Raw genomic sequence first — 18,679 nt, forward strand, 5'->3', positions numbered from 1 at the left:
TTTATGTGGTGTGAAGGTGATGTGGGAGCAGTATTGTGTGTTACCTGTTTGTGTTTTACGTGCAAGCCACGCAGCGACCCGGGTGAGAGAACAACACACACACACACACACACACACACACCACACACCACACACACCACACACACACACACACACACACACCACACATATACACACACACACACCACACATACACAAACTCGCACACACACACACACACACACACACACCACACACACTCTCTCTCTCTCACACACACACACAAAGACACACACACACAGACACACACACACACACTCTCTCTCTCTCTCTCCTCTCTCTCACTCACACCACACACACGCACACACACACACACGCTCACCTCACACACACACACACACACACACACACACACACACACACACACACACACACACACACACACAGAGTCAGGAAATCAAAGGTTAGAATAATAGGACATCACTGAAAAATAAATGAACACATAATGATGAAGCTGTCTGAATACATTATAAAAACATTTTTGTAAGCTTTCTTAAGCAAAATTGCATAACATATTAAGACTCGTTTTCAGTGAATATATTTATTACAATAATATATAATTTTTAGCCCATTGGCATCTTTGAAAAATATATGTTTAAAACAAGATCTGTGGCATTATTGTTAACAAAAACTATTAATTAATTAATATTAATAGTCTTCATTCATTTAAATAAATCTGAAGTAAAATACAATTTAAAAAAAACAATATAAATATTAGGGGGGAAAAATATGAACATTAGAAACGTTGCCTTGGCAAATAACTGAAATAAAATAAGCTGATTTTATTATTATTATTATTATTATTATTGTTATTGTTATTATCATTATTATGTAATTTATTTACTAAAACTGAAAAACAAAATTTAGGCTAAATAGAAATAAAAAAAATTACAAATTAAAACGAATTAAAAATATTAATAAATACTATAATAACAAATGGCAATATTTGTCATTAAAATCAATTCTGATTATTTTGTTTTAATGGTGTAATGTACTGTTATAGTTTGTATTGATATAATGAGTTTGTTTTCATTTTTATATTTTCTGTTTTTGTTTTAATTTTAGTGAAAGTTTTTTGTGTTTTGTGCATGTTTTTAATCATTTTCATTATTTTTATTATTTTAAATGTCTGAATAGTTTTATTATTTTTATTGTGATATATATACGTACATATATATATATATATATAATTTTTTTTTCAGTTAATGTTTATTTTATTTTATTTTAATTGTTGAAAATATATATTTTTAAAGGTTTTAGTTTTAGTTTTTGTTTAATTCTAAAAACCATGGACTGCGTAGCAAAGCACTGGTGGCATCTTCATTTAATTATTTTTTTTTGTTTGTTTTTATTTTTGTTTGTTTTTTTTTTTTTGTGTGTTTTTTTGTTTGGGTTGAATTGGGATTGTTATGTGTTTTCATATTGTTATCTCTCGGTCTTTGAGGAAGCTGATAAAGGCTTATTGATCGTACAGTAATAATTAGTGTGTAATTATGAGACTCTGTAAGGCTGCTGCTGGTGTGGAGATAAAACTCCCAGAATCCACTGCAGCACTTCTGAAAGACAGGAAGTGATTTGTAGCATCATGAGTTAGTTTTCTCTGATTGTATTGATTGTGATTTATGAGGGTTATAAGGTTTAGTCTCTTTAGTTTCTGGTTTTTTGTTGTTTTATTGTGTTAATGTAGTTACAGTAAAACATCTAGAAATCTTTGAAACAAGATACGTTTCTGAAGAAGCAAATAATGCATGACATCACTCGTTTTTACATTATTAATGATTACAATACATTATTAATAACATTTATTAGTAGTAGTAGTATTTTTCTTACCCCATTGGCAACTTTAAGATGTTTCAAATTAATAACAATAATAATAATTATTATTATTATATATTTTATATTGTTATATATTATTTATTTTTCTTACTCCTTTGGCAACTTTGTCAAATATATGTTTACAACAAGAACAGACATATCTGCCTGTTACTGTTCTATTAAAATATTTAAAATAATTTTCTTTAAATGAAATCATGCTAAAATAAAATGAAAAATAAATATTAGACAAAATGCTTGAACTTCTTAAACTTAAAAAAAGAGTAAAATATAAAGGTTAGAAATGTTGCCTTAAATAATATAAATAAAATAATCTTAAGTTTAAATACTAAAATTACTAAAACTGAGTAAAAAATATTTTAGGAAATAATACAAATGTCAAAAGCAAATACTAAAATTAAAACTGAAAAGATAAAAATGAAAGCTAATTTAATAAATATTAGTAATAATATTAATATATGCAATATTAGTGTATAATATAAAATTAAAATATAAAATAATAATAATATGATATATAATAATTTATAATAAATATAAATAACACTGTCCATATTTGGCCATAAACTTAAAATCAAAATCTGTTCTCTTGAAATTTATTTAAATTTATTTTGCTTTTAATGATGTTTAGTAAAATAACTTTCCTGGTAAATATTACTTTTCACTGATAAAATAACTTTACTTTGCGAAAATAATTCAAAATGGAATTCAATATATTGTTTCATACAATACAGATGACTCATTCACAGCAGCTTCATTATTCAGATCAATTCAGTTCAGTGGAGATTGTGTGTGTGTGTGTGTGTGTGTGTGTGTGTGTGTGTGTGTGTGTGTGTGTGTGTGTGTGTGTGTGTCGCCCCCTGCAGGCCCGTACTGTAACCGCACGTGGGATGGATGGCTCTGTTGGGGAGACTCCGCCCCCGGCACCGCTGTCCAGCTCTGCCCCGCCTACTTCCAGGACTTTGATCCAACCGGTGAGCTGATGATGTCATAATCACAGTAACACAGCCTCTGCATGACATAACTAATAGCAGATCATAGAAATGTTATCCCATAATTTATATATACCACCAACAATACATGCAGTGTGGTCCAAAAGTCTGTGACCATGTTGAAATCTGGGATATATATATATATATATATATATATAATAGATATATATATATATATATATATATATATATATATATATTTATGTATGTGTTTGTATATATATATATATATTAGGGCTGTAAAGCGATTCAAATTTTTAATCTAATTAATTACATTGCAAAAAATAATCACACATCAAATATTATATTTGATTCAACATACATTCAATAATCTTTAATTCTTAGAAGAAAATATTAGTTATATATTATATAGTTATACAGTATATATAATTATTAATTTAAGTATTCTGAATTTTAACACATTTTATATATATATATATATAATATATTTTAATATATATATATATATATATATATATATATATATATTATATCAATATATTTACACTTTTTGCAAAATTTGACAAATTATCAGCGTCATTTGATGATAGATTTTGAAAAAAAAAAAACCTTTTTTTTTCCCAGAACAATTTTTCTTTATCATTATCAATAAAACCATTACTAACTATAAACCATTAAACTTATGAATTCAGCTGATAATAAAAAATAACATAGTTTTATGACACCTGATTTTATGAAAATTGCTAAAAAAAAATATATATATATATATATATATAGTGTTAAACTTTTAATAAATTGTTGTTAAATTGCATAAGTTTTATGATTGAATTCAAGTTTGAAAATTGATTTCATAATTCCCTATTATAATACAAGAATTTTAATAAATTAAATTTAATAAATAAAAATGATAAAAAAAATCAAATAACATCTGTTTTGTTAAAAATCATATATATATATATATATGTATATATATGTTATTTAAATAAAATCTGCTTTGTTAAAAAAAATTATATATGAACTAAAACGAATTTTAAAAAAAATCATTTACGTTATTTGAAATAAAATAAATGTTAACTGACATAAAAATAACAGATTACTAGGCACATAAAAATATTTTTTGCTAAGCTTTTAATAAATTGTTGTTAAATTGCATAAGTTTTATGGTTGAATTCAAGTTTGAAAATTGATTTCATAGTTCCCGATCATAATACAATATAATAATTATAATATATAATTATAATCCCTATTATAAAAGTGTTTTAATAAATTAAATTCAGTCAATAAAAATGATTAAATTGTTACATTTGTTCATGAATTAAATTGAATAGACATGCTTTTTGATTGTTAAAATTTAATTAAAGCATAATAAAAAATAAAACATAGAATAAAACAGATTTCTAAAGCCCTAAAAATGTAATTTTGGTTAACTTTTCAATAAACTGTTGTGAAAATGAATGAATTGAATTAGCCATGCTTTTTTAAATATAAAAATTAAAGTGAAAAAATAAAAACGAATTAGGGAAATAATAAAATGGATTTTTTTTTTTTTACTGATTTACTTAAATTAAACTTTTATTTATTTTTTTTTTATTTTTTTTTACTGTTTTTTATTTTTAATTTAACCATTAAAATGGAATTTTAAAAAAAAGTTTCACTTGAAAAAAGGTGATTTATTTTTATTTTTTTCCAAATTAAATGTGTGATGCACACAAACTCTCCTCACATTATCTTCGATCAGAGAAAGTGACCAAAGTGTGTGACTCAGACGGTCAGTGGTTTCGTCACCCGGAGAGCAACCGTCTGTGGTCCAATTACACGCAGTGCTCCGCGTACACTAAGCAGAAACTCAAGGTCAGAGCTTCACTTTTACACGTCAGACCAATCCTTCAGAATCCTGCCTGTCTTAACCTCTGTGTGTCTCCCGCAGCTCACGTTAGTGAATTATTATCTGGCGATGGTGGGGCACGTCCTGTCCATCATCTCGCTGCTCATCTCCATCTGCATCTTCTCATACTTCAAGTACGTCACATAAAGACTCACATGATGTCTCTGTCAGTCTGTGATCATAAAAGCAGAATCAGTGTCTCTGAGGAGACAGACGCAGATCGTTTCTGTATTTGTGAAAGCTTTAAATGATGTCTGCGCAGGTGTTTGAGCTGCCAGCGAATCACGCTTCATAAAAACATGTTCACCTCCTTCATCCTGAACTCGTTCGCCACCATCGGCTGGTTCTACTTCGTCATCGGAGATCAGACCAGAACAGACTCAGTAAGTGCATATATACACTCTAATTAACACTTACTGTAACTTACTGTACAGAGGTTTTCAAACTGGGTTGCAAATAAATATGCATTACAAATATGTCAAAATGAATGTGTGCACTTGAAATATTAATGCAATTTGTAATAATAAAAAAAGCTGATAATATCTGTTTTGTATGTTATTTAAATAAAATATGTTTTGTTAAAAAAAATATTTTTATATATTAACTAAAACTAATTTTAAAATATCATTTACGTTATTTGAAATAAAATAAATGTTAACTGACATAAAATATAAAAAATTCTAAATTATTTTTATTTTCAGTTTTATTTCAGCCATTCTTATTTTTGTTTAGTTTAACTTGAAGTACTAAAATAACTAAAACTGAATTAATTTAATCTAATTAAATTAAAAATAATAAACAGAAATTAATAAAAACTATATAGACATATTGAAAAAAAACTTCATTGTTAAAAAAGAATCATATGTATTTTTATGTATTTTAACTGAAACTAAAACTATAAAAAATATTTTTGTTACTTAAAATAAAATGCAAAAAAAACTTTTTTATTTCAGTTTTATTTCAGCAATTCTCATTTTTGTTTAGTTTAGCAAAGTACTAAAAAACTACAACTGAAATAACTAAAACTAAGTAAACTAAAACTAATAAACAGAAATTAACAAAAACTATATAGAATAATTGACAAAAAAAAGTTTAAAAATCATATATATGTTAAAATTTTAACTAAAACTAAAACCATAAAAAATTAGTTATTTTAAATTAAATTAAAAAAAAACTTTTACTTCAGTTTTATTTCAGCAATTCTCATTTTTGTTTAGTTAAACAAAGAACTAAAAAACTAAAACTAAAATAACTAAAACAAAGTAAACTAAAACTAATAATTAAATAGTAATATATTTACAAAACATGTATTAAAATATACTAAAACGTTTACTAAAATTAAACTAAAAACAGAAAACAAAGATAAAATATAATTCAAAATATTAACAAACTATAATAGTTTCTCAATACTACTTAAATAACACTAATGTATACAGTGCATATATATACACAGTATGTTCCTATGTGTTAATAATAAATATAGTAAAATAGTAAAAAACAAAACAGTAAATATTTCCTACATAACATAATATTTTATCATAATTGTAATGTTTTAAATAATAATAATAATGTCATATTTCAGCCATTTGCTTTGTATCATTACAAAATAAATATATATATAATAATATACATTATCTGATTTAATAATCACCATAACTCCTCGTGTATGTGTGTAAAAATGCTCGGCAATAAATCTCATTCTGATTTCTTCTGAGTTCTTTGATTAAACAGTGTTATGACTATATATTTAAGGAAGCGGGCTTGGGCTGATGTTGTTGTTGGTGTTCAGTCTCAGATCGGCTGTAAGCTGCTGGCTAGTATCATGCACTACACGTCCTGCTCTAATTATTTCTGGATGCTGTGTGAGGGGATCTATCTGCACACGCTCATCATCGTGGCCGTGTTCGTGGGCGAGCAGCAGCTGGGCTGGTATTACGTCCTCGGCTGGGGTACGCTCTCACGTTCACCTCCGTTCCCTTCAGACTTTAATCTGACGCTGCATTCCTCTCTTTACGAATGAGTTCATCTCTGACCCTTTCATGACCTCACTCTCAGAAATGAGTCGTTTCTATGTTTTTTTATGTTCACTCAGCTTTTAGCTTTTAAAAACTACTGCAGATGTTTTAGATAGTTATTTATGTTAGTAAAACTTTTTTTTATTAACTTATGTTTCATGTTGTGCTGTGTTTTGTGTATCACATGTACTGTATGTATATCTGGGCTTTAACAGGTTGAGTTTTCTCTGGCCAGGCTGACACACATATGCATATATATATTTTATTTCAGCTATTAACTGTAACTAATTAAATAAAATTTGTGTGTTTGTTCACAGCCGTTAAAAAAAAAAAAACTTTCTTTCTTTTTTTTTTTAAAGAAATTATTACTTTTATTCAGCAAGGACGCATTAAATTGATAAAAAGTAATATTAAAGATGTATTATTGTTAGAAAAGATTTCTATTTCAAATAAATGCTGTTCTTTTGAACTTTCTATTCATCTGTGAATCCTGAAAAATAAAATGCATCACAGTTTCCACAAAAATGTTGTGCAGCACAACTGTGTTCAACATTGATAATAATCAGAAATGGTTCTTGAGCAGCAAATCATCATATTAGAATGATTTCTGAAGATCATGTGACACTGAAGACTGGAGTAATGATGCTGAAAATACAGCTGCGCATCACAGAAATAAATTACACTTTAACAGAGATTCACACAGAAAACAGCTGTTTTAAATTGTAATAATATTTCAGAATATTACTGAATTTTTACTGTATTTTTGATCAAACAGACAATGCTTGATAAACAGAAAAGGCTTCTTTAAAAAAAAAAACATTAAAAATCTTAATGATCACAAATTTTTGAATGGCAGTGCATATATATATATATATATATATAATTTTAATTCATGTTATTTATATTGATATTTATCAATTTTTATAGTTTATTATAGTTAAAGAAAACTACAACCATCAAAAAAATTATGACTTGAAATAAGATAAATGTTAACTGAAATAAAATAGAATATATTCATCATTTACATACATCACATACATCATTTCTTATTTGTGTTTAGTTTAACTTGAAGTACTAAAATAACTAAAACTATATAAACTAAAACTTATGAATAAATATTAATAAAGAAAATGTAGTCATATATACAAAAACACTACAAAATTACTAAAACTTTAACTAAAATAAGTGTAAAACTTATTAAATAAAGTGCATTGTTTGTATATTTTATTAAATGAATTGATATTTTGTTTGTTTATTTATTTTTCATATATTTTTTATATTTTTAAAACTTTATCATATATTTTAAATTAATTTTACACACACACATAACTAAATGTAAATTTTCAATCTTCTGTTGACTTCATAATCTAACGATTGAGCTCTTTAAACACATTAAACAATTGTTATTTTTTCATTGCAGCTATATTAGTTTGAGCTCATCTAAGAGTGTTTTCTGCAGGTTTCCCAGTGATCCCTGCTGTGCTGCACGCTGTGGCCCGTCTGCTCTTCCACGACGACAGGTTAACAGCACATTTCTGGATTTCACATTCAAACGTTCACTTTTCAAACCTGAAATGCCTAAATATGTGATATTTACTCCAGGTGTTGGATCATGAACATAAAGCTGCTGTACATCACACACGGCCCGATACACGTCGCTCTGCTGGTGAGCTTCATCATCATCATCATCAGTGTTGGGGAAAGTTGCTTTTAAATGTAAAACATTATAGTATTGCGTTTAGCTTAAGGTGCGCCTAAACGGTCAAATAGATACAAAAATGCTTGGTGATTATTCACATAAACCCTTGTCGGTTTTGTCTTAAGTGAACGTAAACAGTTGAGAATGAAAATACATGAATAAGTAGTTAAATTGGATCCGTGTAGCTCTTAAAGTGACAGCAGCCTAATGTTCCTGCTGCTTCATATTAATCAAACAACAAAAGACAGAGAGAAAATCACTCACTGCTCTTCACTGAAGGACTTTAGTAGCTTTAATAAGAAAAGAAAAAAGAAAGTTTAATTATTTTTAATTCAATTGTTAAATTTTTGTAGTAGGCTGTTAGCTGAATACTTTAGACTTGCACTGTTTGTTTCATTTGTATCTCTTTTTTTCGTATTTGTCCTTGTTTTTTTTATTGCTGACGTTTTATTTTGTAGTTTTTTTTTTTTTTTTTTTAACATTTATGGCTTTTTTTGTTTTGGTATTATTATGTTTTATTGAGAATCGTTTATGATTGTGTTATTGTGAATTGTGATGATTCTTTTTTTCTGAAATTCTTTAAATAAATCACTCGTATATAGTTTTGGTCATGTGGCCCACTCATAATTGTGTTAAATAATCGTGATTACAAAATACTGACTAAAATAATCATGATTCTGATTTTTTGCCTGATTTTTGTAACTCAGAAATTTTACTGCAAATTCAAAAGTAATGGGTTACTTTACAAGTTACTTGAAAAAGTAATCTGATTACATAACTCGCATTAGTGGTAATTTGTAACTCAGAAATTTTACTGCAAATTCAAAAGTAATGGGTTATTTTTCGCATTAGTGGTAATGTAGTGAGAGACCTACCCGTAGGGGTGGGTAACGATGGGCGATTTTAAACAAAATCCTAATATTAAACAGCCCAAACACTTATAGATGAACATACATTTACATTTATCAGGACACTTTTATCCAAAGTGATTTACAGTGCATTCAGGGTAACATATTTTACCTAACATGTGTTCCCTGGAAATCGAACCCACAACCTTTTGTATTGCTGACACAATGCTCTACCACTGAGCCACAGGAACACTAGAACATACAAATTAATAAAGACAGAGTTATATGAGAACGAATATATATATTTGTGCTTTTGTAATTTCAGCTCAATAATATTTTTTTCTTTAATTTTATTTTTTTTTATTTTAAGGGGATTTTATTTTATTATTTTAATTACCATTTATCATCTGCAATATCAGGGTGTTAACTTTTGGTTGGTTTTTTGGCCTTTTTTTTAATACTGTTAATGTAAATATTTTGCTGTTTGGTGAGGAGTTAGGACTTAAGGCACGTTTAATTTTAATTGGTTATTAAAGACCACATTTAGTAAAAGTTAAAATTTAAATGTTGATTTGAAGTGTCAGTAATTATTATTGTAGTCAAATCTGGACATAGAGAAAGCATTTTGTTGGGCTTCTCATACTAGGTACAGCGTGATCAGCACCACCAACACCGATCTTCAGTCCCTCTGTGTGTAATCTGACCCGATGTCTCTCTCCACCCGACAGGTGAACCTGTTCTTCCTGCTGAACATCGTGCGGGTGTTGATCACCAAACTGCGGGTCACTCACCGCACCGAGACCAATGTCTACATGAAGGTGGTTCGTGCCACCATCATCCTGGTTCCTCTGCTGGGCGCTCAGTTCATCCTGGTGCCGCTGGAGCCCAGCGGACGCGTCTCGCTGGCCGTCTACGAGCTCTTCATGAACATCTTTGTGCATTACCAGGTAATGAAACAATCGGTCAAAAATTCATTACAGACATTAGCATCATCAGTGTTGTGTTTCTGTAACTAATTAAATAAATGCCTGCTTAAGCGCTTTCCACAGCATGTTTAATATCACTAGCATAAGAAGTGCTGGTATTGCATTTTAAGTGTTTTATTAAACAGATGCATTTCTTTCAGACCTGTATGACTGTACAGCAGTGTTATTTTAGTGTTATCAATAAAATATTATATGGTCATTCCGTGTCAAATCAACCAAACTTCAGAAACTTTTGTCAATATTTTTTTCTGAAGAACGATGAACGTGTATAATAATGGAAGCCAAAATATTAAATGTCACAGATTAATATTTATGGAGTAATCCACTGTTTTTATGGTCGGGGTCAAAATGACAGTTTTATTAAAACAGGGGTAAAATGACTTCAGAAAGCTGGCAGCATCAATATAGTATTTTTACACAGAGATTGGTCGCTTTATTAGTAACTTCTGTTGACTTTAGCGATCTGTGTTGCATAATACATCAGTGGTGACAGTTCCGAAATGGGAAAAAACACTTTTTAAAAAAAAGACGGTATCGCAAACACACGACTGAAACACAAAATAAAAGCAGCGTTGCAAATAAATAACTATAGCCATGCAAAATATGTATTGCAAAATCATTGCTTTTGCTCTGTTTAATTTATATTTTGCAGTTCTTTATTTTTGTTTGCAAAAAGCACATTTATTTTTTGCTCACATTTACATTTACAAAACTTTATTTTCTTTTGCAATACTTCAATTATTTTTATGAATATATGTGGTATTGAATTGACTCCATATGTTTCCACCACTGAATAAAAAAAATAATAATTTAAAAAAGAAAATAGCTTTTCTCACAATTCTAACTTTTTTTCCTCGCAATTCAGATGTTAATTTGTATTTAAACTCATAAGTCAGAATTGTGAGATGAAAATTTTAAAGAACCTTTTTTTTTATCCCATGACACTTTTCAATTCAATCGACTTTCATATTCAGTTAAAGTTTATTTTATTTCAAATTACAAAAATCTTTCTAATGGTTTTGATTTCAGTAAGAATAGTAAGCTGGTCTAACAGTGTGTTTTTGAGCGTTTGTGTTGTGTTTCTGCAGGGTCTCCTGGTGGCCGTTATCTTCTGCTTCTGTAATGGAGAGGTATGACTTAATTATTTCATTAATTAATAATTAATACTTCAGTAATTAACCTCATTAATCTTTATTAAAGCACTTTAGAGGAGCATAAACTCTTGAGGATTGTAGTGGCCCGCTATTTACTATAAAAGAAACTAGCATGCAGTATGTTTTTCACTTAATAAATAAACGGTGACTTTGAACCCCAAATTTAAACAATATTTTTTTAAATGCCTATCCCTAGCAATTTCAGAGTAAAAATAGTTTCTTTACTGCTTTTTTTTCAGTGTATTATTGTTTGCAATTGTTGCATAGTGTTTCAGTATTTTTATTTATTTCTTTTTACCTTTTTGATGTATTGTTTATGAGTATAAATGCTACAACCAAATTGCCTTCGGGAAAAAGACACACTGAACTTATATTTAATATAATATCCTATACATATCATATACATTCTATACATCATATATGCTATTTATATATTATTTTCATTATATTATTATTTTATTATTATTATACATATATGTTATTTATTATAATATATCTATTATGTATATAATAAATGTTATTTGTATATAAATATTATTGGGTCAAAGATGTTAAGATGTCAGCATAAAAAGAAATTTACAAAAGTGCATAGTAGGCACATTAAATGTAGCAAAGTGTCTACTTTTAAGGTTTTAAATAAGTTTTTGGAGAATAAAATGTCAAAATTTAGTTGAAATAATGTTACATGGTCATTCAGTGTAACACAATGTTTATGTAAAAATTCAAACAACAAATATATATGATATATAATAATGGAGCGTATTAAATTTTATTGTGTTTTAAATGAGTAAAAAAACTTACTGACAAATAGGCAAAACCTAGGATAGTGGCAAATTTAAAAAACTTAAAATAACAACTAATTAGTATTTGGGGTTGGGAAAAACTTGGGATAGTGGCAAATTTAAAAAACTTAAAATAAAATTTTGTTTGTATTTGTTGTTATATATATTTATATATTATTGGGTGTCTTCTGTAAATCAGGGAGAAAATATATGATATTTATTTTTTGCTCAGAAAAACAAAAACAAAATTGCAATGTAATTAAACAGAAAACGTTTTTTTTAAAAAAATTGGGGGGTGGACAACAATTTTAAGCGATATTACACTTATTGTTTTTATGCTTAAACCCTTTTTGTCTTTGACCCTATTACAATGTTTTATATAGTGCGCTATAATGTTCTGTTCCCGCAGGTGCAGTCGGCACTGAGGCGTAAGTTTGCGCAGTATCGCGGTCAGCGGAAGCGTCTGGTGACCACTGACTCTCACTGTAACTACCACACCAACTCGTCCTTCACCGAGACCAGCCGGGTCACCATCAGCCTGGAGCACGGCCCGGCCAACACGAGCGACACCGCGCATGCACTCAACAGCCAGAGCAACGGCAAACGCTGCTCCAGCGACGTCCTCGAGTCGACTGAAATATGAGCGTCTCTCTCATCGTGCACACTAATGCCACCAACTCTACTGTCTCTGAATGTTCAAAACGTCCTGTTTTAAAATGTTTTGGAAACTGGTTATGAGAGCTTTAAGGGAACATTCCATTTTATTGTTTCGCAAATGTTACGGGAATGTTACTTTTGAATGTTACTTTTGAACATTCTGAAACAACCCAGGTGAGAAGTATAGGTTATAAAAACGTTGTGTCAGTGTTGTTTTGAAATGTTTCTGAAACATTTAAATGTCCAGTATTTGTGATTACAACATTATTTAAAAGTTGCAAAAACATTTCTTGCAACATTTTACTAACTTTATTTTGACCCAATATATAACAATATTCGAATGTTTATATTTAAAATTCTAAGAACGTTCAAATGTCCACTTGATAACGTCATTTAAAGGTTACTAAAACGTTACTTACAGCATTCTCACCCAAAATATAACAAATGTTTATTTTTAATATTCTAAGAACATTAAAGTTCCGTATTTGTTGTTGTGATTAGAATGTTATTTAAACGTTACAAAAACTTGTCCTACAATGTTCTACTAACTTTCTTTTGAATTTATTAACATTAGATAGAATCTAAGACCATAAAAATGTCCAGTTTTCTTGTCATGATTAGAACATTTTTTAAAGGTTACAAAAATGTTTCTTAGAATGTTCATCAAGTACAAACATCATCATAAGGACATCGCGGGAAAGTCGCTCAACATTATGCGAACTTGTATCACATATTAATAAAGTTAACAGAACATTCTGTAAACATTACATGAAAAACGTTGTGTCCTAATATTTATGTAACTTTTAAAAAATGTTGGTGAAAGTTCTGAGAACGTTCTGTTATCTGGGTTGTACTTCTTTAATGTAGCGTATGTTTGTTATGGATTAATACATGTATTAGTGTTTTATTTGTACATTTAAACACATCAGTCTGACCTCTTGCAGACATGCGTGTGCTATCTGGGGGAGGTTTGCGCGTTCAGTTGTGCGCGAGACGGAGCGGAAAGCAGAATATACCGGGACTTTTTGTATGTATGAAGATTTGATGTTGTAAATACGCTGTTGTATAAGCACTTGTGTTTTACACCGAATGTATCTGCTTCACGAGCCCTTTGAGAGGAGATTTTATGTTTCTGTGTTTTTATGATGTCCTGTCACATTTGCTTCTTGTGGTTATGAGAAAACACAAAGAGACAAAACATTCCACTTTGACTTGTTAATATCAGAAAATCACTATTTGTGTAATGAATGCAGTGAAACTCAAATGGCGTTAGTTACAGTACTACTGTACATACGGAGGAATTTGTGTTCATCTTTTACATATACACTAATACAATCAGTTACAGTAGTTTCTCAAATATTTATTACAGTACTGATAAATAGAACATTATCTTCAATGGTGTGAGAGAATGGATTTCCTCTTGAACTGTCACCAGTCAAACTATTTCAAGTTTTAAGCTACAAACTCGATCATAAAACACAATATTTCCATCTAACGTATTTTGAGCTGCAGCTCGTTACATTAATGGAGTGTTTCACTAGTTAGCAGTAAACCGGTTACCTCACCTATTTATTATAAATAAACATATAACTTTTTACGTAACGTTCCCATGTGACTCCCATTAGGTTGTTTGAGGAGGAAACCAAATAATTGTTATCTCTAGGTTTTCTTGTAACCAAAAACTAACCTTCCGGAACAGTTTGTTGTGAAAACCTAGACAACTTATACAAAACATTTTCTAATGGTAATTTTTAGGTTTTATAAACATGAATTAACCTTTCCGAAACATTGCAGGGAGGTTTTTGTTCTAACCTAAAGAAAACCTACACTCTCAGAAAAAAAGGTACAAAAGCTGTCACTGCGGCGGTACACTTTTGTACCTTTTAGGTAGCCTACTAAAATGTACACTTTAGGAACTAATATGTATCTTTAAGGTACCGATATGGACTTTTTAGGTACAAAGGTGTGCCTTTTGAAAAGGTCCCGCCCCAGTGACAGCTTTTGTACCTTTTTTTTTTCTGAGAGTGTGTATATAAGCTTATTTTTATGTTACATTATACATTATTTTACCCTGTATTTTTACCCACAGCCTCTGCACCACATTCTCTCTAGGTTTCCAGAGGAAGCTACACGTATCCTTGTAACACAAACAGTCTGTGAAGTTTTCATTTATTTATTTGAAAGGAGGAGACTTGAGTCATGTACAGATGCATTGTTCATGAATGCAGAATGAGTCACTCTTTAGATGAGCTATCCTCAGACTCAACTACAAGACGAACCGCGTTCTTGAACAGGACATCCAAGCTTCTGCTGAAATGTTCTCATTTCTAATCCACCTTGGCCTTTATTATAGCGCACAACAGACACACTTTGAGTCGCCCACGCATTTGACGTTTCAGCATAACCTTTTCAGGATTTTATACCCTGACAGCACTCGTCCATCACGGAGACGTATATTTGACGTCTGCATTACATCTGCAAGACGTATTTTATTGTTTATTGAGTGTTGGCTGCACTACATCTATAGGACGTTTCCTATCAGATGTCAAATGAACGTTTAGAGATGTCTTCAAGATGTTTATGATTTATAATGAATGTAAAACTGACATCTTAAAGACGTCTGTCAGATGTTTGTACACAGCAGATGCTTTCCAGATCTTTAACAGACCTCCTGCAGACGTATAATGTGCTATCTGGGTCGTATTTTATCTTTAACCACTAAATGATCTCATATTGAACTCTATTCTATAGAATTCACGCTGTTTTATTGAGTTCTTTTATTTTCTTGATCATCGGAAAAGGACGAGGTCCCACCGAGATTTGAACTCGGATCGCTGGATTCAAAGTCCAGAGTGCTAACCATTACACCATGGGACCGGCGCGTCACAAGCCCGAAATAACGCTTTTAAAAAACATAATTAACTGAGCTGTGACCATTTACATTCGAATAGACGTCTAAAAACACGTCCGCACTTTATTAAAGAACATAAAGAGACATTACAGCAGCTGTTTCGCCATATACATATTAATCATTCAGAATTAGCATCAAAGTCTAGCTTGCTTTTGTTTTGTTATGTTGTTTTCTCTTCATAAAATGCTTCAAATAAATACATATATATGATTAAAATTTAAAACTACTTGGGTTATGATACAGTAATGGTTAAAATAGGAATATCACGACATTTTGACATGATCACCATATTAGCATACCCTGGTACTGTACAAGATCTGCATTAAAAGAACTGCAATAATTTCGTTTTCAAACAAACTACTGTACAGTTAAATGTTTCCTTAATTTTTGTCAAACCCAGGCTCGTCTCATTTAAGTTTTAAGTCCGAGAGCTTCATCGCCTTCAGTTGAGCTTATTTTATTCTTCATTATTTTATTCATAAACTGTGAACCCAACAGCTGTGCCTCTAGAGGCCTCAATAATTCATCTCCTCAGACATCTTCATCTGAGGTGAGATGACATGCTTAAACTGTGTGAACGACTGCGAGGAGATGTTTAATTAAACAAAAGGAGCAAGCTAACAAAAATACGCTCTTATAATTATTTCTACATTTTCTAGGGTTTATATAGAATAGAATAGAATAGAATAGAATAGAATAGAATAGAATACAACATGATAGAACAGAACAGAATAGAATAGAATATAATTGCACAGAATAGAATAGAATTGAACATAATAAAATAGAACAGAACAGAACACTACATAATAGAATAGAATAGAACGTAATAGCATAGAATAGCCCACAATAGAACAGAACAGAATAGACCAAAACATAATAGAATAGAATATAACAGAAAAGGATACAAAAGAATAGAACATAATAGAATAGAATAGAACAGAACCTGATAGAACAGAACATAATAAAATAGAACAGAACAGAATAGAACACTACATAATAGAATAGAATAGAATAGAACATAATAGCACAGAATAGAACAGAATAGAACAGAACAGAATAGACCAAAACATAATAGAATATAATGGAACAGAAAAGAATACAAAAGAATAGCACAGAATAGAACATAGAATAGAACATAATAGAATAGAACAGAACATAAAAGAATATAAATGAATAGGAAAGAATTGGAATAGAACAGAACATAGAATAGAATAGAATACAATAGAATAGAACAGAACATAGAATAGAATAGAATAGAATAGAATAGAATAGAATGCGGTTGAAGTGCTACTGAAGCAGATTAGTCTTCTCCCGTGGTTGAATCATGTTACTGTTTTCAGCTGCTTTATTTACTCAGTTTTGCTTCTTGTAGGGAAGAGCAGCGGAATCGTCAGTGCATTTGCTGTTTGTGTTCATGTGTTTTTAGGCTTTGTGAGTTCTGTCGAGATGTTTTCTCAGTTCAGTCTTGATTTATTCATGACATCTGTGACGCAGAGCTGGAAGTTCATGAATTACTGAGTTGACATCCAGACATTCCTGCAGCAGGAGACTCTCCAGAGTCCAGACCATCCGGGGTCGGTGTGTGTGATCTGTGATCACCACTAGATGGAGGTATAAACCAGAGAATCAGCTGATCCACACAGCACCAGTCTTTCAGGACTTGCTCACTTGTTTAGGAGGAACTGCAGATGAAATCAGGATTCATTCAACTCAGTCTGGGAATAATCTGAAGTCCTAAGAGGCCATGGATTATGATTATTTTTCTTGTTTTCTCGTGATTACGGCTCACAATTTTTGCTCACCTGCCCCTTTTCACCTTGATGCCCAAACTACAGTGCCCGTTTGTCAAGGAAATTAATTTATTTGGTAAATTGTAATTGTAATGTGATTAAACACACTTTTGTGTAGGCCTGCCCAATATAACTATTAGTAAAATTAATGAACAATAATTTAGCCGTAAATAAAATAATCCACACGATGACCTTTCCCCTGATGATCTTATCCAGGTCGATCCCTCACGTTCAGACACGTTTAGTTTGAGTTCTCAGCGGCGCGGTGTGTTGTGTTTTTATATTTTTATTTTTTTATTATTTATTATTTAGCACATGAAGAAAGTGTGTACAGCTGTTGTTTATATTGCTGTGTGTAGCCTGTGAAAGTTACGTTAGCTGCAGCAAGAGGCGAAGCCATCATTTCATATTTTATTTATTTAATTTTTATTTAAATTTTTGTCTGATTGACATGTTTTATTTGTGTTTATCTGTTTTTATCATTTTTTATCTTATCTTTAATTGGTTAAGAAATCAAATACACTGCTGGACAATAACCAATAATTTGTATTCTATAATATTTTTGTCCTTTATTTTATTAATGACATTGGTTTATAAAGGCTATTATGAACACTTTTTTTACGCATTTTTACAATAGAATAAGGAAGTATGAATATATTTTAAAGTTTATATACTAAATGAAATGTCAGCACTGCATTATTCATATACTTTATTACATGGAGATGACTTAAAAAACACACAAACTATATATTTTGATAATCATGTGTTTATTATTTCCACGTTTCATCAATCAGAACATTTCTGCTTTATATTCAGCTCAGCTACAGCGATAGCCGGATGCTTTTGTCCATATTAGGGATTTCCTAGCACGTCATAAGTTACTTCTATGAGTGAGTTTTGGATTTTCTGCGCGAGAGCATCCTCCAGCTTTGAGTATGAATGAAACATACACTGCACATCAGTGTTTCTTTTACAAAACTGCATCACAGCTTTTGCTGCTGTATCAAGACAGAAGCATCAATATCGATACGCCTATCAGCAAGTCCTATTTAAAGCCTTGTTCCTTGTGCCCCTTTGATACTTTGAGCACTTGCTCCTCCAAAGGTCTCTGCACGGCACACTATTGCGGT

The 18,679-nt window shown here is 30.3% G+C and overlaps 1 protein-coding gene and 1 non-coding gene across 2 annotated transcripts; one reads left to right on the forward strand and one right to left on the reverse strand.

Annotated features, from left to right (window-relative positions):
* The first annotated feature begins 3 nt into the window (after window positions 1-3).
* calcrl2 (calcitonin receptor-like 2) lies at window positions 4-13,970 on the forward strand. Its single transcript, XM_042713732.1, has 11 exons — window positions 4-82; window positions 2,736-2,843; window positions 4,561-4,673; window positions 4,750-4,841; window positions 4,970-5,090; window positions 6,497-6,656; window positions 8,182-8,242; window positions 8,325-8,388; window positions 9,998-10,216; window positions 11,344-11,385; window positions 12,601-13,970. The coding sequence occupies exons 1-11, from the start codon at window positions 4-6 to the stop codon at window positions 12,832-12,834; spliced, it is 1,293 nt and encodes a 430-aa protein (XP_042569666.1). The 3' UTR covers window positions 12,835-13,970.
* Window positions 13,971-15,653: 1,683 nt separating this feature from the next.
* On the reverse strand, window positions 15,654-15,725 carry trnaq-uug. The gene has a single exon. It is a non-coding gene; the product is annotated as a tRNA-Gln (tRNA).
* Between the last annotated feature and the right edge of the window lie 2,954 nt (window positions 15,726-18,679).

The sequence above is a fragment of the Cyprinus carpio genome, chromosome A23 (assembly GCF_018340385.1).
Source record: "Cyprinus carpio isolate SPL01 chromosome A23, ASM1834038v1, whole genome shotgun sequence".
Lineage (NCBI taxonomy): Eukaryota > Metazoa > Chordata > Actinopteri > Cypriniformes > Cyprinidae > Cyprinus > Cyprinus carpio.